At 41.2% G+C, this 21877-nt stretch overlaps 1 protein-coding gene and 1 long non-coding RNA gene across 2 annotated transcripts in view; one reads left to right on the top strand and one right to left on the bottom strand.

Annotated features, from left to right (window-relative positions):
- The window catches only part of stk32a (serine/threonine kinase 32A), a 76620-nt gene that overhangs the window by 4951 nt on the left and 49792 nt on the right, over nt 1–21877 (top strand). Inside the window, exons 3-4 of the mRNA XM_082141387.1 lie at nt 7041–7096; nt 8322–8473. Coding sequence (XP_081997513.1) covers nt 7041–7096; nt 8322–8473 — 208 coding nt within the window. The remainder of the gene's footprint in view (nt 1–7040; nt 7097–8321; nt 8474–21877) is intronic.
- Nucleotides 9027–9913, bottom strand: LOC309478479. The gene is made up of 4 exons (XR_014199008.1): nt 9856–9913; nt 9651–9759; nt 9242–9312; nt 9027–9146 (listed from the first exon to the last, which is right to left on the bottom strand). It is a non-coding gene; the product is annotated as an uncharacterized lncRNA (long non-coding RNA).

The raw sequence follows: 21877 nt of genomic DNA, 5'->3' as shown, positions 1-21877 counted from the left end.
ATTATGAAATAATTAACACTGTTTTGATGCATAGTGTTGCATTGAATTAGCATGTTAGCAGCTAGCGAATATGCAATTTCTGTTTACACATTGGCAGCAGTTGTCATGCTGTGAGGTATGTGACATCATACCTCACAGCAACTTTAACCTCCAACTTGTTAAAGTTGGAATAGTAATTTGCATGTATAGCAAATTCAGATTGCTGTGTTAGTGAATATTCACAACAGCAGAATGCATAATAAATTCAAATTATACTGTTTGCAAGTTGTTGACATTTCAGTGACAAAGCATGGCTGGTACGTAAACTTGTTAAAGTAAAATAGGCATTTGATTTGTGATGTTTTTGCTTATTCAGCAGGGCTTGCAGCAATATGTACAGCAGCTGTAGCATGCATTGCAAACTTATACTGCAACAGGGGCAATGGGGGCAGTTGTGGCCTAATGGTTAGAGTCAGACTTGAAACCCGAAGGTCGCGGGTTCGATACTCATTACCGGCAGGAAACGAAAAACAAGACACCTAACCCCCAATCGCTTTCCGGGCGCCGCAGTTACAGGGTTGTCACTTTTCACATTTCTGGGCTGGTAGATGCACTGGGGACCCAATTATAGCACTTAAAAACAGAAAAAGTCAGATTTTAATGATATTTCCCCTTTAACAGCAGCAGCAGCAGCATTCATGGCAAATTCTGTTTTACAATGTTAGTGAATATTATTAGCAGCAGTGGCATAAGCAAGCAGTCAATGTAGTTGCGTGAGGGTACAGCGAAAAAGCATTGCTGGTAGTGAATTCGTTACTACGTGTCTGCATCGGGGTGCCGTGCTGTAACAGCTAGAAAGCTACTGTGCAAGTCCATTTGTCCTTCGTATAAGAAGCACTTGAAGTATATCAGAAATAGAACGGGACATCAGTGTTTTTGTTATGTGGTCTTTAAGGTGCTCTCACACCTGCCTCCTTCAGTTCGGTTGAATCGCACTAGAGTTCGTTGCCCCCCTTGGTGCGGTGTGAATGCTGCAATCAAACTCGGGAGCGCACTAAAAGCGGACCAATCAAGCGTACCAAGACCTCCTTGAAGAGGCTCTTGTACTCCTGTTCATTGTCTGGTCTTTTCCTTTGGTGGATGTCGGTGTTGTTGGTCTAAGTCCTGCTTCCTGGTTTTACTGTGTTTGGTTGATTTTGTTTGTTTGGCGGCGTTCGCGGCATATCCTCCTGAGTTGACTGCAACCACTACAGCTCCTCCCGAGGCGGCGGCGTCCATCTCTGAATTCTCTGCCTGCCATGTCATGGTCAAGGAGGCTGAATGTGAACTTCCTCTCTGCCCTGACACGACCACGGAGGTCGTCCCTGAGCACTCTGTGGAATTTCACTCACTGGAACGGACTAGGGAATTTTACTTACAGGAGCGGACTCAGAATTTCTCTCACTGGAACGAACATGGGAATTTGACTCTCTGGAGCAGACTTGTGAATTTGACTCACTGGAACAGGCTCGGGAAATTCACTTACTGGAATGGACTCGGGACATGAGGATCCACAGGTGGCCAGCACCCACTCAACAAAGTCCAAAAAGGGTCCTCCACGACAGGCTTGCCTTCATCTGCTTATTATGTTTGGTGTAGTACAATACCATTAATGTGTTCAGGAAATGGAGTCAGGCACGCCAGTTGATGAAAATCACTCGTATTGGTCCTTGAGAGTTATTCCCTGTTGTTCCAGGCAGAGCATGCGCACTGCTGGTAAGTCCATTCTTCAGTCTTTGTTTAGGTCCTGTCTTCGGTCATAGTTGGGTGGCTGTAACAAAGCACACGATACTCAAAATAGTTTTTTAATTGTAGATTCCACCATGCAAACTCACTGGAGAGAACTTGGAGAAACTGAATAGTATACTCTAACACTGACGAGAAAGGACAATGAACTGAACAAAACAGGGAGTACTTATACCAGAACTAAACGAGGGAACTAATGAGTTAATTAACAAAGAAACACATGGGAAAACTGAGTCAACTGAAAATGAGCAAACAGAAGGAGAACACAATGAAAACAATGTCAAAACAGAACATAACCCTGACACCTCATGCAAAATTCTTAAACGTTTCTTTATGCCCAAAGGGCGATGTTCACTAGCATGCGTAAACCAAGAGCTGTGTTTCTGTCAGGACCACTATCGTTGAATACGATTGACAATTAGCATACAGTTTGGATTGGCGGTATGGTTCTGTTCTCTGCAAGAACTCCCTGCGCATCCATGCAGCCTAGCATGGATAAGAGCAGCAATAACCCCCCTTAGGGTAAACAGAACAGAACCAACATGAATGTATTGAATCAGAATCAGAATGGCAAATCCTGACTGTCGAGAGGAGCTGGGGATGGAGGAGGGTAATTAGCTCCTGAGAAATGTGATAGCTGCTGATAATACTGAAGGAACTTATACAGTATATGAATACAGTGATAGGCGTCGTATTCCTATAGGTAGACGTGGATCAGCTGAGAGTCAGCTGATGCAAGCTTGACTAACGTGACCTGCCAGAACTGACTTCGCACTGCTAAGAAAAAAATCTGCAGAATGGAGTTGTCTTAGTATTATAATGAACTTGTAACGATATAAATAACACAGGGAACAGAAATGGAATCAAGTGCAGAAGTTTATTCTTCAAACAAATGATAACATAATTATTCAGGTTAGTTCACTTCAAGTGGTTCATCACAATTTATAAAATCAGAAACAAGACTGGTAGATTGCACATTAAGTAGAAGCAAACAGAGTTTAACAAACAGAGGCACAGAGTTTAGAAGATCGTGAAGATCCAAAACACAGGTAGGTAACGCACAGGAACAACAGAACTATAGTCCGTTTTGGTCGCCAGACAATCAAGCCCTGGGTAAGTGGAATTTATAAAAGGAGTTCTGGGTGCAGAGGAGATTGCTGACAGGAGAGTTCAAATAGAACTCTTGAGAGCGTGAGTGGGTGGATGAGGGAGTGCAGAAGTGAAGAAGGACCCGGTGAACTTGTGACAGAATCCCCCTCTAGGAGCAGTTTCCAGACGCTCCAAACCACAATAATCCATGGTGGAGTGGAAGGAGAAAGAAGCCAGGGCGGAGACCATAGAGGCAGGAAACAGGGAGCAACCAACAGCAGGATTACCAGTGGAGAAGATGGAGGAAGGAGCCAAGGCTGAGAGGCAGGCAGGAGGATTCAGGGTGGAACCCCCAGCAGAAAGGCCAGGATGCAGGCCCACGGCAGAGACAATGGAGAGAGGAGCCATGATGAGGATTGGCAGGCTTCTCCAAGGCGATGAGTGACCGAGACTGAGCCCATGTTGGTGGAGACCCAGGCGGAGCTGAAGAGCTGACAGGACGGGCGACATCAATGACCTGGAGAGCAGGGCGGAGCCGCGGCACCGGAGGACTGAGACGAAGGCGGTGCGACTGAGGACCAAGGCGAAACCAGAGGGAAGGAGGAGCCAGATGGAGCCGAAGGGCTGGAGGGACGAAGCGCAGCTGAAGGCCTGGAAGTCCATGGCGCAGGCAGAGCAACGACTGACCAAGGCAATCCCAGAGGGACGAGGGAGCCCAGTGTAGCCGTGAAGACGACAGTCCCCGGTGGAGCTGAAGGTGTGAGGAGCCAAGGCGGAGCCGACTGGTCGACTCATCTCCTACTTTGATGGGGGGTCATTTCAAGCATATTATCTTATAGCAGCAGTGTGTTTTCATGCTCACAGCAGCATAAACATTTTGTCGTTTCCAGCTTTGTAATTTTATATATGCTTTTTGTACAGCAGTAGTATGTCTTACATGCTCACTGCAGCGTATCACCGTGTATCTCGGCAGTAGCAAGTTCCTGCACTTGCTCTGTAGCAGCAGCAATCGACAACAACAGCAATAATAAACAGCAGCAGCAATATCAGCTGCAGCTTAATAGATCTATTTCGCCAAGACCAAATGCATGCTAAAAAAATTCTTCGGAGAGTTGTCATGATAAAAATATATATATATAATATCAATCCGACACAGATCTGTTTAGTTTTCACAGTTAAAACAATACAAAACAAAATGCAAGCACCACTAATACTCAAACAGTAATGATAGACAGAAACACATTTCCTGCACTTCCCTTCAATTGCGATTTTTTTGCATGCCTTGAAAGTTAAAGAAGAGCATGTTTAGTTTTTTTTTTTTTTTAAGAGATCTTCAGGCAATATTTCTAATTTATTGACGCCTTGATTTGGAAATTGTTATTAGTTTTGTGGTAAGAATTTCCTCTAAGAGATGGGGCACTTACTATTTAGGACAAGCTTATGACCCCTCTGGATGTCTCTGTGAAAAAGGGTGTCAGCGTTCTCTAAATGGCTGTCCTAGATCGTTTGCCCGCACTCAATAGTTCACTCAATGGCTCTTGAGACATGGGACAAAACATGTCCCTCAAATGTACCTTTTATTTTTAAAGTAGCTCTATATTTAAACTCTGAAGTTTATCACGAGTGTTGTAAATGTTTTTTTACAAAAATACAATATTAAAAGTTAAAAGTTTACTTTATTAAAACTATGAAATATATAATCACAAAACGACCTTTCCTCAAACCATAATTCAAATATAACACTATCAGATACCCATCAGCCACAACATTAAAAGCACCTGCCTAATATTGTGTAGGTCCTCCTCATGCTGCCTAAACAGCTCTGAGACATCTGTGGTCTCTGGGACCAAGACATTAGCAGCAGATCCTTCGAGTTCTGCATGCTGTGAGATGGGGTCCATGGATCAGATTTGTTGGTCCACCACATCCCATAGATGCTCAATTGGACTGAGATCTGGGGAATATGTAGGCCAAGTCAAGACTTTTAACTCTTTGTCATGTTCCTCAAACCATCCCTGAACAATTTGTGCAGTGTGTCAGGGTGCATTATCCTGCTGAAAGAGGCCACTGCCACCAGGGAACACCTTTAGCTGTGTTTCCACTGTCACTTTCAGGGCTTTATTGGGCCTTCCTCGGGGTCAACGGCCAAAACCCTAACGCTGAATACCTTGGTATAATATCAAAGTGGGCCAACTAAGGGCTTGAGGAGTGGTCTTGAACAAGGGGGGATTTTATCTGAAACCTTTCCATCATGGGCAGCATTAAGCCTTTCAGCAATTTGAGCTACAGTAGCTTCTCTGTGTGATTGGATCAGTGGATGTTATTGTTGATCAGTGTATTTCAAAAAATATGACTAATTCATCTACTAGTTTAGCTTTTACTAGTTATAGTATTGGATGTTTTGTCAAAAAAAAAATTATTTCTAAAAAATATTTCTAAATCCTTTACACTTTCCATTATTTTTATAAATAATATATATTTTTAGATAATCCCCCACAGTTTAAGATGCAAGATACCAATAGTAACAATAGTAAAGGCCTAGAAAGTAATAATAATAATCATTTAGTTTTCTATGCATTTGCTTGAAGTTGGTACCCTGGTAAACCAGACTTCTCGCGAGAGCACAAGTTGAATTTGCTCAGCGAGTTACTCTGGTGTCGAGTAATGATGCTCATCAAATATGCCCCTCGATCTGAGCTGCACCAATCACATCGGGTTATCTGATATAGGCGGGCCAGAGGCGAGCTAAACAGATGACGACAGCGTTGTAACGTCGAAGTCATCAGTAAACATTGCAAGATGCCTATGGATAAATAGCAGTGGTTTGAAACGGCTTTGGCCGCTACAATGAACGAGTTAGATTTGGCTTTTTCCCAAAAGAGGAACAGAAGACGGCGCTCGAATCGTTCCTTTGCAAGAAGGGTGTTTTTGCTGTTTTGCCGACCGGAAGAGTCTAATCTACCAGTTAGCTCCCCTGGTAGCTAAGCGTATGGGGTTTATTGTTGTGATTGGTCGTAGTGTTATCCAATTGCGTGCTGTGAGATTTTCAAATGCATGCTTGGTGCCGCCCCTCGAGCTGGCCGATTTTCATTGATCGACACCAGACCATTAATCTTTTAGATTTAGGTCTGGATTTCCAGGCTATGAAGTTGTTGTAACTGGGCAACTTCTACACGTACATTGAATTCACTATACACACACAGGGTTGAGGTCTTCTGAAGGATATGCCTTAAAGGGATACTGCAGTTCTCCCAAAAACACTTTATTTTACAGTCCATTTCTGCATGTACATATTATGAAATTACTATTGTAACGTCAATAACTTGGTAATTGCTATTAACCCAAATCCTAAGCCTAAAATCTAAACTTAGCCTACTTTAAGTCCATAGTTGGGTAAGTACACTGTGAACATACAGTACTGTAAAGTTAAAATGAAAATTACTCACCCTTATGTCATACAGTACCTCAATGTCTTTATGTCTTCATGCTTTGTGTTGTTTGACTCTATTTTCAAGACTTTGGGGTAAATTGGAGCATTCTGGGAAAAAATAAATAATATTTGGCACTCACTGGCTCCTGAAAGCTATGGTAATATATATATATATATATATATATATATATATATATACGGTATTTATATACAGTTTACTGTGAAACTGTGAGCATGCTGTCTGAGGCAGACAGACTTCTCATTTAAAAAATGTAATTGCTGGTCCTCGACCAACAGACTAGTATCTATCGAGTAGTGACCATCAAACTGTAATTGCTGCTGACAGCATATATTAGACTGCAGTTTAGATGCAGAGATGGGCAAGGTTCATTCACAGGTTAGATGATGAGTTTGGCTGCATTAGATGAGGTGCGAGATTACGCTTTGAGTCGGACTGCATAACTGTTTAAATCAGATGGGCAACTTCATAAAAAAAAAATAATTTGCTGACAGCTTGTTTTATTTACAATTCAGCTGAGTAATTGTCCTGGGGGGGGGATTGAATCGGTTCTATTCCTCCCATCTGCTAGTGTTTACTGTGTTGGCAACACAAAGTCAACATACTATTATTGTTATACTATATGTCCTTTTTGGAGCTTGAAATGTATGGACAAATATATGTGTGTTATTAGAAAAAAGAAAATCATTGTATCTTGAAATGCACTAACTGTTACATTACATTTTTGTCTCTCCACAGTCAATTTTGACCACTTTCAGATCTTGAGAGCCATTGGTAAAGGCAGTTTTGGGAAAGTAAGTTTTGCTAAATATTTACTTGAAAACAAACCAAAAATCAAAACAAATGAAGCTCATTGTACTGAGGCCAAAGTGAATTGTCAGTGATCTTCATTGATTGTGCTTGAAACATTAATACTGTAGATTAAGACCTAATTTAGAGAATTCAATGAATAAAAAGTGCTCCAGTTGGCTTCAAGATGGTTAATTACTACTATATTGATTGCATAGTATGGCAAGCCAATTGTCTATTATTGCGCAATATTCAAAATGGTTAAATTTATTCTGAGATTCTACCTATGTTGACTCTCCAGTAGTGTGTTTTACTTTTTTCCAAAAGTAAAATCATTGTTTTCTGCATAGGGAAATTGGAAAAAAGGGGATTTTTAATGATAACGTATATGAACATAAAAATAAAAAAAAAGTTGTTAATCAGTGGCATATGCTCTTGTTAAAGCCATCTGTTTGCAATATTTCAGCAAATCATGTTAGACAGCAGAATTTGTGGTGAAAAATGACATTATCTATGATGCTGTACAGGAAACTCCACCAATCAGAGTAATTGCCTAGCAAATTGTACCAAAAGAGCTCTGCATGAAGCACTGTGAATGATGTAATCAAATTCGTCTCCCTACACCAGGGATGGGCAACTTCGGTCCTGGAGGGCCACTGTCCTACAGAGTTTAGCTTCAACCCTAATCAAACACACCTGAACAAGCTAATCAAGGTCCTCAGGATTACTAGAAAATTACAGGCAGGTGATTTTTTCAGGGTTGGAGCTAAACTCTGTAGGACAGTGGCCCTCCAGGACCGAAGTTGCCCATCCCTGCCCTACACTCTCAAAATACTTTAAATATTTTTAGATATATGCATATTTTGCTAAATATATTGTTTCTATAGGTATAATGAAATTAATAATTATATATTTCTCCATAATTTTTCATTTGAGTATTTAATTCGCAGTGCGTCGTGGAATTACCATGAACAAGTTCTTTCCCTCACTAAAGCCGTTAAGTACACAGTCTTGTACCATTCTCATTTTTTTATTCGCCTAGCTGGTTGGTTTGGTTCATGGCTTTAGGAAAAATGTACGGGGAAAAAATAATTACAGAACTAACACCGCTGAAAAAGTGGGCGAGCACTAATGCACTGTATTGAGTGCAACAGAGAATGTCCAGTTTTTCAGCAACATTGGATTCCGATTTTTTTCAATAAAGACCACTTACCTTTTTTTTTTTTTCAGGTATGCATTGTTCAGAAAAAGGACACAAAGAAAATGTATGCCATGAAGTATATGAACAAACTTCAGTGTGTGGAGCGCAATGAGGTGCGCAATGTCTTCAAAGAGCTCCAGATAATGCAGAACCTAGAGCACCCGTTCCTGGTCAATTTCTGGTGAGTTTTTCCAAGTCATTAAGTGATTCATCAGTGCTGAAACATAGTCCAACAGCAGTATAATTTACAAAATAACTGAATACTGTTCTGTACATTTGTTAAATTTTCATGATGTGCTAAAAAATGTATGATGTTTTTTGATGTAATGTAATGAAACAGGTGACCTTGGAGTGTTTCAGCTGCGTATAAGTATCCTACTAAGACACCAATGCTAACAATTACAATGAAAAGCTTCTTGAAAAACTAATGAGCTGACTCAACTCCTAACTTCATGAGTAGATGACTTTAGACACCATCAAAATCTCACTCAGTATATGAGACTTGACCAAGCAGCCATTCACACAGTATGCTTACCTAGCGTTCTGTTTATTCTGACAATAGCATGTTGCTAAGCTTACTATTCAATACTCATTCTTTCTATATTTTCTATGTGTAGTGTAGGAAATATGAACTGACTATGTGAGCTCACTTATTTAAGGGAGGAGGAGCCCTCTAAAAAAATCACTTGATAAGCACCAAACGTAGCTAATAAAAATATTACAATTTTATTATTCCAGCAAAGACCATAAAAGAATAAAACACCAACTAAAGACATGTGTCAGTAATAATATCCGTAAAAGGAGGAAATGGCTCTCCTCAAGGGTCGGGCCTGTTTTCATGCTCCTCCTGCCACCTGAGAATAGAAACCAGAAGAAAAACCCAAAGGATTCACCGCAAACAAGTAGAAACCATTAATCACCATTACAGTGCCAACCTTCTAATACACACCACACAGCAGTGTCACGCCACTCGAATCACCTACACAGGGGAGGTTAAGTGTCGATGCAGGCTTTTCGTCCCTGTACAAAACCATTAAGCACTGTAACACAAAAAAACAAGGAGAGCAGTACCACACAAACAAAAGCAAATGACACAAATTATATTTAATACAATCAAATTAAAAATCAATATATAAGTAAATAAAAAATACAAAATAAGCCACATAAGAAAACTTAAATACACAAGAGACAGTGGCTGGTCTGCCCCTTTAACAAGAAAAAACCCCATACATGTTAATACATGTTAACACAACCTGCAATAAAAGAAAACAAACAAACAAAACATACTTTAGCAAAAGTACAACTGCAGACTCAAACTCATAACCCATCGGCTTTAATAAAAGGTATGCTGCATTTACCGGTTGTTCACACTCCTACACGGCCGCTAGCCCATTGAAGGTACCGCAGCAATAAATATTTGTCTGCCCAGCTTCCAGGACAGAGAGTAAAACCTGTTAATAAATCAGCCTAAAGGAAAAAAAGGGATCAAATAAGAATGGAATTGCACTATTAAAACGCACTCATTCAACACAAACAAATCACACAACTAATAACTCCACACACCTATATGAAAGGGTCAAGAGGCTGAACGTCGAGCCAATTTCAGAAACATGCCAATCTCACTGTCTGTTTCTGAAACAATTATTTATGCTTTCTTGGTCATATGACTAGCTACCCACACCTGAAACTCATTGCTGGCCAGTCTCCTCCCACTTATGGATAGTTTTTAGTATTGCACTAAAGTGCAATATGACGAAATGTAAAACAACCATGTCATTTATTTAAAGTGCATTTTTATGTTGATCTAATCGAAAATCATTTCCAGTTTAAACCTGATTTATTCTATTTGGCTAAAAGCAAACAACACTCACAACACAATGATTTTTTTTATAGTATTTTAAGTATTGTTGGTGTGCAGAACACGTACTGGCTAGCTTTACTGACTGCATACATTATTATGGGTTTTATTTAGTTTTTGGTTGTCAGCACATAACAGAAATGATTATGTATTTTATTTTATTAAGGTGAAATTAAGTTGTAAAAGCCTAAATATATTATATTGACCTACACTGAGCCTAAAATAGCATTCTGTATAGTAGGTACTACATTTTATTTTAAACTTACTTTGCGACTTTATATATCAGTGGTTCCCAACCCTGGTCCTGGAGTACAATACATTTTAGATGGCGCTTTAATCTAACAACCATTCCAGGTCTTGAAGTCTCTACTAACTAGCTGATGAGTTGAATCTGGTGTGTTTGATTAGGGAGACATGCAAAATGTGCAGAGTTTGGGGTACTCCAGGACCAGAGTTGGGAACCACTGTTTTATATAGTATGAATATGTGTAGTATGAATGAAATTCGGATGCACTACATATGCCGTGTTGTCACTGTCATGTGACCTTCATCATAAGTTGTGTCGCTTCTTCGCCATTCACAAATCCTCTCCCGTGGCCTCATGCAATAGTAAAGTGTCTATCGAATGCATACTCGAATTAATCTCAGTGGAAGTAGTAGGTCATCTAGGTACTTTTAACCTACTGTATTTCAAGTACTATGTTTTTGAACATACTACTCTGTTGGTGTATTTTGCACAGAAAATAAATAAAATAACTAATTGGAAGCAGAAAGCAAATAAACAGTCCACAGAACAGAATGAAAACCTAACATTACTCCCCTCTCCCGGATGGTGCATCCTTGTGCCTTAAATAGAAACCACACCTTAGTGGAGGAATGGAAAAACTCTAAGGAGACACTAGAGGGAGGACCCAGGGAATAGACAATGGAGGGAGAAGCCAGGGAAGAGATGATGGAGGGAGGAGCCAGGTAGCGACCCAGAGCAGAGTCACCAGGATGAAGGCCCATGATGGAACCAATGGAGGGAGAAGCCAAGGTGAAGACAGGATCCTGTCCAACTAAGGTGGAGCTGGGAGAGGTGGGGACCCAGGTGGAGGGGAGGAAACAAAGACTCGTGGTGACACTGTAGGCCTGAAGTGCCAAAATGGAGCCGGCGCCTGTGGGAGTGAGGATAATTGTGGAACCGGAAGGAAGGAGGAGTCCGGCTAAGCCAGAGGGGTGGAGGGTCGAAATGCAGCTGAAAGTGCCTTTTTTCCTATGCAGAAAAAAGGACACTGTGGAGACCACAAGGGAGGTACCACATATGGAAAGAAGTCTCTCTGGTGTGGGTTTACCAACCAGGAAACTGAACAGCGGAAATACATCATATGGGATTAGATCCAGAACTATGGAGCACCTAACCCAAGTACACGGGCTCATCTAAAAAGGGACATACCACGAGCAATCGGCCTGGCAGCAAATTCCACCACCAAATTCGACTACTGAATTTGTCCAGGGTTTGCCGGACATGGGGAACCCACATGGACAAAAATGCAAACGTTATCACCTCAAGGAGGAGACAGGCGCTGTGTACAAGCGATACACTGGACCAGTTGTCCAAAGTTTACCTATACGTGTCAGATTATACTTGGGATGAAACTGGCTAAACCCAGAGATTGTAAAATCTTGCAAAGGTACCGTTCACTAGTGCCCCAGAGGATGCAACACTCCTATTGGAGTGTGCTCGCTCTCCCAGGGGGCACGGCACACCCTGTGTTTGGTATGCCAGAGAAATGGCATCCACAATCCTCTGTTTGGAGATAGCTTTCCCCTTCTGCTGTCCCCCTAAACAGACAAAGAGCTGCTCAGAGCATCTGAAGCTCTCTGTGAGGTCCAAGTAAATGCAAAGAGCATGCGCTGGACACACCAAAGGTAAGTGCTTGCAAGTACATCCCCTGATCCCAAAAAAGGGTAGTGGAAACTTTGTGCACATAGCCCAGTCGAGGTCTCAGATCATGTGAGTATGCCAGACTGAACCCAAGGCACGTTTCGCTAACAGAGAACGCTTGCAGGTCCCCAACCCTCTTGATGGATGTGGGCGTGGTCAGGAGGGCCCTCTTCAGCGAGAGGGCACTAAGCTCAATTGACTCCAGGGGCTCAAACAGAGCTCTCTGTAGGCCCAGCAACACTACAGAGAGGTCCCAAGAAGGAATAAGGTGCAGACCTGGATGATTTAACCTCCTTGGCACCTCTAAGGAACCTGATGATTAGGTTGTGCTTCCCTAAGGACTTACCATCCACTGTGTCACCTTAGTGCAGTGCACCTTAGAACGGCGCTTTCCTGCAGGAAGGAAAGCAGGGCCAGGGCCAGACTTGGAGGTTCTAGAGGTCTGGGCTCGGGTGCCTAATTGTGCCATACCCCTGAGAAAGAAGGTCCTTCCTAAGGGGAATTCACAAAGGAGGGGCTGTCATGAGGGCAGATGACAGACAAGCGTGATAGCCACGTGATGTGTACCATAGCGACATGCCGATCTTGGGTCTCGAATCTTAAGCCAGTGCTGAAGCGGTCTCATATGCATCGACCTGAGCGGTGACCGCAACCCACCGAACCGAACGAGTTTTCATTTTCTTGAACTTTAAGTTTGCTTGTCATTATTTACTGTTGTCTTTGTCCACGTTTCACGCCACTTGTTTGTTACCATGGATATTCATTAAACAGCTGTTCGCATTTGAGTTATCATTGCAACGCTGTTACGTTGTGGATTACCTGAGTGTATTGCTTTATTAAATACATTCGCATTGGAACCTTTGACTCATCTTCATCTTTGGAGAACTGTGACAGAATAACTGACTACAAAATGGATTATGCAGCTGAATTTGCTGCGTTGGCTAGGAGAGGCCAAAATTTGTTGGACTACACCCTTCAATTCTGCCACCTTGCCGTACGTTCACCGTTTGATGATGAAACCATCAAATCTCTGTATTGGATCGGGGCGAACTACGAACATCAAGTAGACCTTCATCTGCTGAGTAGTGGGTCTCAGCAGATGAAGTGCCAGTGCTTGCCGCGATGAAGCTGCCAATGCCATGAGAAGTGGATGTGCCCACCATCGCACCGGAGCCTGAGCCCCTTACGTCTGACCTGGCGTGCGAGCCGGCCAACGAGTTCGTGACAGAGGAAATACTAGTGGAGTTTGAGGGAATGGAGGAGTTCCCAGTCCACAACCTCGCCGCAGTGAGTGAGTGCGTAATGGACCGGGAGACTGATGTGTTGGTCCCACCCTTTTTCCACCACCATTGGGCTATTCATGAGCCCAGCCCTGTCTTCGTCATCTCCTGTCTACACCATTGTTCATCCCTTACCTCCTCACTGCGTTGGGGATTCACCTGGGGCATCCCATGAGCCATTCTCAAACAGGCTGGGGGATTCCCTGACTCTGCCTCCGGCTACTGTCCCCGCTACCCCACCTCAGCCCATCGCCTTAACTCCTCCGCCTCCATTCCTCCATTCCTCCCTCCCTCAGCTCCTCTGTCGACCCGCTCCGCACCAGGTCGAACATAAACGAAAGACTTACAGGTTTGGAATGACATGAGTCATTTTGAATGACATGACAGAATTTTCATTTTTGGATGAACTATCCCTTTAAAAGGATATACTACTGTATGTTTAGATGCTGACTGTATGTTTACATTATTTCAGTGTACAATATCAGCTTTTTAGATTTATTATAAATAAATAATAAAATTAATATAATACAATATCATCTTTATCAAAAAATTTACTATTATAATTAATAAATAAATAAAACCATATCAACAGAACTCATATGAATACCTAAAAACACTAATGTGATCACGTTGCATTTAGAATCAACTAAAAACACCTTGAATATTATGACACGTCTTGTTTTCTTTATCAGACTCAATGGAGCATGCTGGAGCACAACACATCATCCTCATCAGAATGTGATGCATGAATGACTAAATTGCAAATGACTAAATCGATAGCAGTGCTTTTTTTAATAAAAAATTAAATAATACGTACAGCGGAGAAGAGAAAACAGCTCTCTCTAAATAATAGTCCTGCCGCATGGGGCGTTAAATTTGATAAGAATGCATGGGGAATGGTAATGTGCTTGGCAGCCGCTTTAAAAGAAGGTGAGCATTGTGCATGTTCCCCTGCAGTGCTGCAGATGAATGTGAGTTCTACTGGACCGAAAGAGCACTCAAGGTCAGATGTGAGAGACTTCAAGCCACAGTACTCTCTCTCTCTCTCTCTCTCTCTCTCTCTCTCTCTCTCTCTCTCTCTCTCTCTCTCTCTCTCTCTCTCTCTCTCTCTGTCTGTCTCTGTTTGTGTAAAAATGAATAGATAAGTATTATAACTGTGGTTATGATTATTCATGAGACCATAGAATGTATTATAAGGTGCATTGCAACGCACAATTGATGCATTATAATACTTTTAGAATGCATAATATATAAAGGCTTTAAGTAAAGTGTTAACACAAAATTCACCTCAGTTTAGTCCAAATTATTTGACATAATAATCTGTTCAGTCTGTTCTCAAATTATATACAGTAGTATTTTACTGTAGTAAAACAAAACAATCTCAAAATATGAGATTAAAATAATGTGTCAAGCACTCATTTCTCAAAAGTGACATTGTCGAACAGTGACACCAGCAGATCAAGTTTCAGAGGGAGGCAGCTCTGTGTTCTCACTGAGGTCATAAAGCGTGCATGTGAGGGGGGTAATGGCAAAGTGCAGATCACATGAGACAAGGCTGTAACTGGCTGATCACCCGTTCAATGTGACCTTAGGCTGCTATGTTTGAATCATTAAGAAAAATAACACATTCCCTGGGTAATACCCCCATAGTTAAGAGTTATGCAAGTTGTGATTTTGTAAAAGCAATATTAAAGTGCTCCTATTATGCTTTTTCGAATATTACCTTTCGTGCAGTGTGTAATATAGCTGTCTCTGAATGTAAACGGTCTGCAAAGTTGTAAAGACGAAAGTGCACGATAAATACAAAGTTCTGCCATGAAACTCTAGATGGCACACGCTAATAGGTCCTTAACTCAACCACGTTGACGATTGCTTCTCAAATCTCTGAGGTCTAAATAGGATTTACAAAACACTTATTAAAGATGGGTCAGTACCCTGTTTTTTTAGACCGACTTGCTCCTCAGAATCACAACCTGAAACTATGATTAATTATTGATGTATATATTTTCTACCAAGTGTTCGAAATTCGTGTTTTATATTGTGTTGGTCTCCGGCTAACTCACGTTATTACTGTCTTACTGAAATACTTACCTAAAATTGTGTCCATTAAGGCAGATTGTCTGTTGTTCTTACTACTCTGAGTAATGAAAAAGGATGGAGCAAGATTTGTTTTACAAACTTTAATGTTTCATCAGTCATTCACGTTAGTGCTCGGCTAATGTATGTGCTGTTATTGACACAGTTAATGATACAGTTCCCACATATGCACTGCAATAAATTAGAAATATACACATGGATTTGTTGATGGACATGCTCTTGTTAATACTGATGGTGAGGAATTACAGTTGCAACATCTCATAATGTACCTCAAACTGAGTAGCGTATCACTGAGAAACGTCCTGCTCAAGTCGTCCTTGCGATGGAGGTTTGGATTGAATAACTACTGGTAGTTCTTCCAATGTTTCATCATCGGACTCGCACTCGGATTGATATGGTAAAATCGACATCATCATTTCTGTCTTTACAGTGTGTACAATCTCTGAGCTTTAGGAAGCCTCCGGAGCTGAAGTTCAGTTATGGTAATGGGCATTTAGCTTCCGACAAGCACCGTAAGCGGTAGACCAATCACAACAGACTGAGCAGAGAAGGCTCTTGGAAAGGAGGGATTTAGAGAGACTGATTCATCTGACAAGTCGTTTGGGAATCATTGGAAAATCTGCTGATATGCAATGTATAATATGAGAAAAGGAAAGTTTTTTTTTCTTTTTTTCTTTGATGCATGTAAACCTGTTGTAGGAGACCACAGGAACCTTTAAAATAGTATAATAGGGGCACTTTAAAAGTATTTGTTGTGCTGTCTTTACAAATGTTGTAATAATTCTAATAAGAATCAGCAGAAAATAATGAGCATTACAAAGAAAATCCTCAAAATGTATGGATGCCTTTTTGCGCTAGGCTAGATTGTGCTAGATTGTCAAAATGCAATAAAACAAAAATAAATAAAACTTGTATAAAAAAAACTGCTATTTAAATTAATTATTTGATACAATGCACTCATTTTGTACATGCATGTTTTTACATTGTACTTACTTTTTTTACGGGGTTGGAACAACATGAGGGTGAATAATTACTGACAGAATTTTCATTTTTGGGTGAACTAACCCTTTAACCTTACCACACCACTAAACCTGTCGTATCCCACCTCAATAGCAGCACAATTGTTTTGCAATGCAACATGAACACAATAAGTACAGAGTATTTAACTATTATTATTATTATTATGTAAGTACATAGCAGTTAAATATACCTAATATAAAGTCAGACCCATTTTCTTTATGCAAAATAAATAAATAAAATATGTTTGGGTCAAATTACAGCCCAGACAGGTTTTCATAACATTATGTCACCCAACTGTATGGGTTATTATAATATTTAATGTGGTCAGATGAAACCAAGATCTATTCTCCAAACCGCAAAACAACCAGGTTGGATGGACAGTGCATCACAGGGCTTGAAACTAAGATATCTTGATAAATATATTGCTTACACCAGACACTTTTGCAGTAAAATGTTTGGATGTAGACAATTACTTCAAATACTTATCTGTGCAGTATTCAGATATAGCAGTGGTCCAAGCCTAATTACTTTTAAATGAGATGTAGACAGGCTTCATTCTCTGATGGCCAACTGAGTCTACAACCTTTTTTATATTTAAAGAGGAGAGCTCTCATCCTACCTCCTATCTCACACTGAGTGAGTTTCCGCAGACCGCTGAAACTCTTCTGCTTGTGAACGTGAGGTCTGTGGCGAAAGTTGAATTCTCCTCTCCTGATGTCTGAATGTCTGAAAAAGATAATAGCATTTAAACTATAGTTTTCACATTCAAAAGCCATTGCGCTTTAATGGTCGTATTATTTAATGGACAATTATGAATAATGTTGTACTATGCTATTAGCACTTTTAAACTGGTTTTGATGAACTGTTGTAGAGATAATTACATTATTTTGGCTTGTGTTTAGCAGTTTTCGTTTAAGAGCCCCCCAAATGCACTCAAAGTGAATCAATCTTTTGTCACCATTGTGCTTGTACAGGAAGTATACCTTGACCGAAGAAGGCTCACATCTTATGCCTTCTCAGCACCACGGTGTAATTTGGTCCCTCTTTGACAAGGGCCGCTGAGCAGGCATTGCGAACTGACAAATAAAGCCTGTCAATCAAAGTGCAGTTTAAAATCAATGTGACACATATCATGGTGACATCTTAAGCACATTTTCATGCCATGCCTTTTTCCTTGTCATTAGTAATTTATCAGATGCGTTCTTTTGCAGTAGTGCAGGATCTCAGTGAAGCCCTGAAATACAAATCAAGCAGCCTCAAAGGGTCATTAGACAGCTATAAAGAATGAAAAATGAATGCCCCACAAAATCTGACAATGCCAAAGTGAAATACTTTTGTGCATATTTTGCCAGGCTAACATGAAAATGGTTATGAGGTACACAAAAGATGTTTAATTCTGTCTTCTGTTTGGTTTCAAAGGAAGGATTATTATCATAAACTAAAAACCATTGGACATAATATATATTAATTACATAAAAAATTTAATAAACATTAATTATTTTTTTATTTAATTTTTTATTTCAGCTAACATTTCTCATTTTCAGTTAGTTTGAGCTAAACTATAAATAATTCAAACAAAATAAACTAAAAACTAACAAACAGATTTACTAAAAAGGGTATCCAATACAAGTTCTACGGGTGATCGACTGACATGACTCAGCCAGCTCATTTACATTAGGCTTGTTCGACTTCATACAGCACTGCGCAGACCGATCAGCGGCTGACTTGAAGCAGTGCATGCCGGTTAGAAATTGTGTCCGACTTGAGACAGCGCCGTCTCAACGTGACTGTGACGTACTGTGAGAGTGACTCGAGAGCAGTCGGATGACTCAGCCAGCTCAGTTTCTCCAGAGCGGCTGCATGAGCTCTGATGACGACACAGCTGTTCCACGATTGGCCGAATCCACCGCATCACGTGTGTGCCATGTTTATTCCAATCCCTTTAGTTCGACTAATGTTCACAAATCAGTTTTTTATAAGAGTGAAAGCTATTTTCGTGTAGTCGCGATGTTACATTGTGTCATGTTTATCAAACTAAAACTGATACCCCTGAGACCCCACTACATTGGTATTTAAATACTATAGACTTATGTTGAACTTTATTCTTGTACAAACAGATGCTGTATGAAGCAGTACATAAAGTATTGAATGGAAATAGTGCATTTATTTCACTTCAGCTGTGGTAAAGTATGCAAACACAGCGCAAGCGTCACTACGGGAAGCAGAAAGTGTCCGACTTCTCGTCTCCGTTTTCAACTCCTCTTGCCTGAACGCGGCAACTCTCGCCGATCGGTTACATTCAGCCACAGCCGATGTCCAACACACCTATTATGAGCAAAGCAATCTATCAATCGACAAAATAGCGTGGGGTCGCAAACAAGCGAAGCCGATGATAATCAGGTGCGGGTGATCTACTAACAACACAGGCGCGCGATATTAAATTTGAGAACGTGGCTTGGGAAGTGATATGTTCGTATAACATCTTCCTCTGGCATTTCGCATAAATGAACATGAGTGGAGACATTTCTCTTCGTTCTACCACTCGCTCTCTATTCTCTGTGGTTTATCCTCCTTGCAGCAACTTTCGCAGCCATGTCAAGCACAAAATGGGTTAAGACATGCTTTTTTGGGTGTTAAATAATTTCACACAGAGCAGTAAACTGACTACAGCAAACTTAGGACTGTAACTCACCCTGCACTCTCTCTGCTATGGTTTCTCAAATTGTGTGGCTTGTCGATTTTCTAAAAATACAATAGGACAAACAGTAATCTTTTTTTGACTGGTGAATGATGAAACGGGAAAAACAATCCTATAGGACAGAGCCATAACTATAGACCAGAATATCATAGAGACTTGCCACACAGGACACCAAAACACCCACTTAACAACCTGCTAAAAACAACCACCTCATAGCAATGTCCTAACAACCAGCCACAGCACCTTTAGAAAAATCTAACAGTAAGTGCCTCATGAATTTTGATCTTGACCAGCAATGCTCTAATTTCTTCTGTCTAAAATAACATTACTGCATTTTTAATATTTTAGAAGATTTCAATGTAGAGTCTCCTTGGAAATGATGAGATGTCCCAATTCAAATGAGCATGTTCAGTATGGCATGTTCACTTAGATGACTCACACAAGTCTTTTAAAACATTAAGCAATGAGATGAGAAAATCTGCAGATGGCCAGATTGTTGTTATGTTGCTTAAAAACCCTCAGGCTGTGTTGTATTTGTGTCCACACTGAGACTACTCTGATGAGTTGCTGTGTTCAATCTCTTATGCTCCTGCCTTACTTCATGTATTGAGAACTTTCACTTCCAAACCGAGGATGTATGCAGTCCCTCGTGAATATTAAAAGGAAAGTTCACCCAAAAATGATCTGTCATCATTTACTCAACCTCAAGTTATTCTAAACCTCTATGAATTTCTTTCTTCTGCTGAACACAAAAGGAGTTGTTGGTGTGCATGGAAATGCGGTGAGATGGGAAGAATTCCATGTCTAAGTACGGATGTACCCACCCCAAGTCTTTTGGCAACCGTCTGCGGATCAGTAAACTTGTCTCTTAGGAACTTGCAAGGGGTTGCATACCCTCACTGTATGGAAACAAGGAGTACAAGCACCCCGCTTAGCATCTGTGTACTTTTACATTTTGGGCCCTATCTTGCACCCAGCGCAATTTACTTTGTACACCAACGCATGTATCATTCCTATTTTGCACCCGACGCACAGCGGACTTTTCCCTCCACAGACGCACGTCGGTAAATTAGGGAATGAACTTGCGCTCCCGGGGGCGGTGCTGTGAAAAGAGGAGGCGTGTTCCGGTGCAAACGTTCCCTGGTGCTATTTTGCAGTTTCAGAAAACAATTCCGCCACTGACCGCGCATTCAGATGCTATTTTAAGGGTGTAAGCTTGGCCATAATGTAGTGTGTGCACAACGCACACACACTTTGCTTCTCTCATCTACACAGACGCAGCAGTTTGCAAACCATACATTATTATAAGGAAAAATATTCCACATGAGGGAAATCATTGTGGTGTCCATGAAAATGTGAAAAAATAGGCATAAATCTAGCTTACACATTTACCAAAATTATTATACGCCTGTTTAACCGAAGCTAATTTGGGTGGGTTTCTCTCATCCCCATACAATGTCACTTCTCTGTCTTTTACGGCCCTGACGAGAACGTCGGTCTCCTCGGCTGTGAACCGCTCCTGGCAAATCCGCTGTTATAATAGCAAACCGCCATGGAACAAGCACGCCTGCTTTTAAAGGGAATGTGAGATGACGCTCTGATTGGTTTATTTCACGTTACACCCAAACCACACCTATGAGTAATGAAGCTACTTCAGACCAACCCATTTTAGATTTGCGTCGGGCGCAAGAGTCATTTATCCCGCCGGTATAATAGCAACAGCGCCCGAAATCCGCCCACAAAGTTACTTGCGTTTCACGTTTGATACTTGCGTTACAGATCGTTAAAATAGGGCCCTCAGTGTTGCAGTTGCGTTGCCCTTCACGAACATTCATATCAGTTGGCTGATGCACAGGAACAGATGGCAAAATAGACAGCCTTGTGCACATTTGCCTGCCATAGAGGAGCTGAATGGGTGAAGTACCAGTTGCAACATGTGGAGTGGTACTGCAAGAAATCAGTTACCACAGATGTTACTGGATGGCCATTTAGACAGTGTGTTGAGACACATGGTTGAACCTCTCTACAACACCATTAGCTGCCACGTAGAGAGGAACGATGGTGACGAATATTCCTTCCTTACAGAAAAGCAGCGAAAGCAGCAGATGTAAACTGAACACCGTTATCTGTAATTATACTCAATGGAAGACTGAAGACTAATGACAGAAACGAAACCACAGAATCTGTAGTGACAGTGTGAGTAAAGGAGACCTCAGGCCATTTGTTGTAATAGTCAGTTAAGGTTATCCCAAACTTACAGTATAGTGGGATGCAGCAGTGTCAAATGGCCCAACTATATCCACAGCCACTTTCTGCCATGGTTCATCTGGCAACAGTTCTGGCTGGAGAGGAGCAGGTGTGACTTGACAGTTTTGTCATTGAGCAGACACACGTGGCAGGGGGAAGGGGGGATCTCCTCAACCACCACCAATGTGCAGTATCACCTGGATGATGTGACGGCAGCCTGCGCCAGAACGCCCACCACACACCAGCTTACTGGTGGAGAGGAGACAGAGAGATCAGTATATGGCGATGATTAGGAGGCCATGATGGACAGAGACCAATGGGCAAATTTGGCCAGGATGCTGAGGTTACACCCCTACTCTTTGTCGAAGGACATCCATCCACATGCAGCATCAACATTAGCAGCAGACAGAGAATTAGAGGCGTCAGGTAGAAAAGCAACAATCAACATCATCAACAGG

The sequence above is a fragment of the Leuciscus leuciscus genome, assembly GCF_965113295.1.
Source record: "Leuciscus leuciscus genome assembly, chromosome: 16".
Taxonomy (NCBI): domain Eukaryota; kingdom Metazoa; phylum Chordata; class Actinopteri; order Cypriniformes; family Leuciscidae; genus Leuciscus; species Leuciscus leuciscus.
Note: the sequence above shows the minus strand (reverse complement) of the source record. Positions and strands in the feature narration are given on the sequence as shown.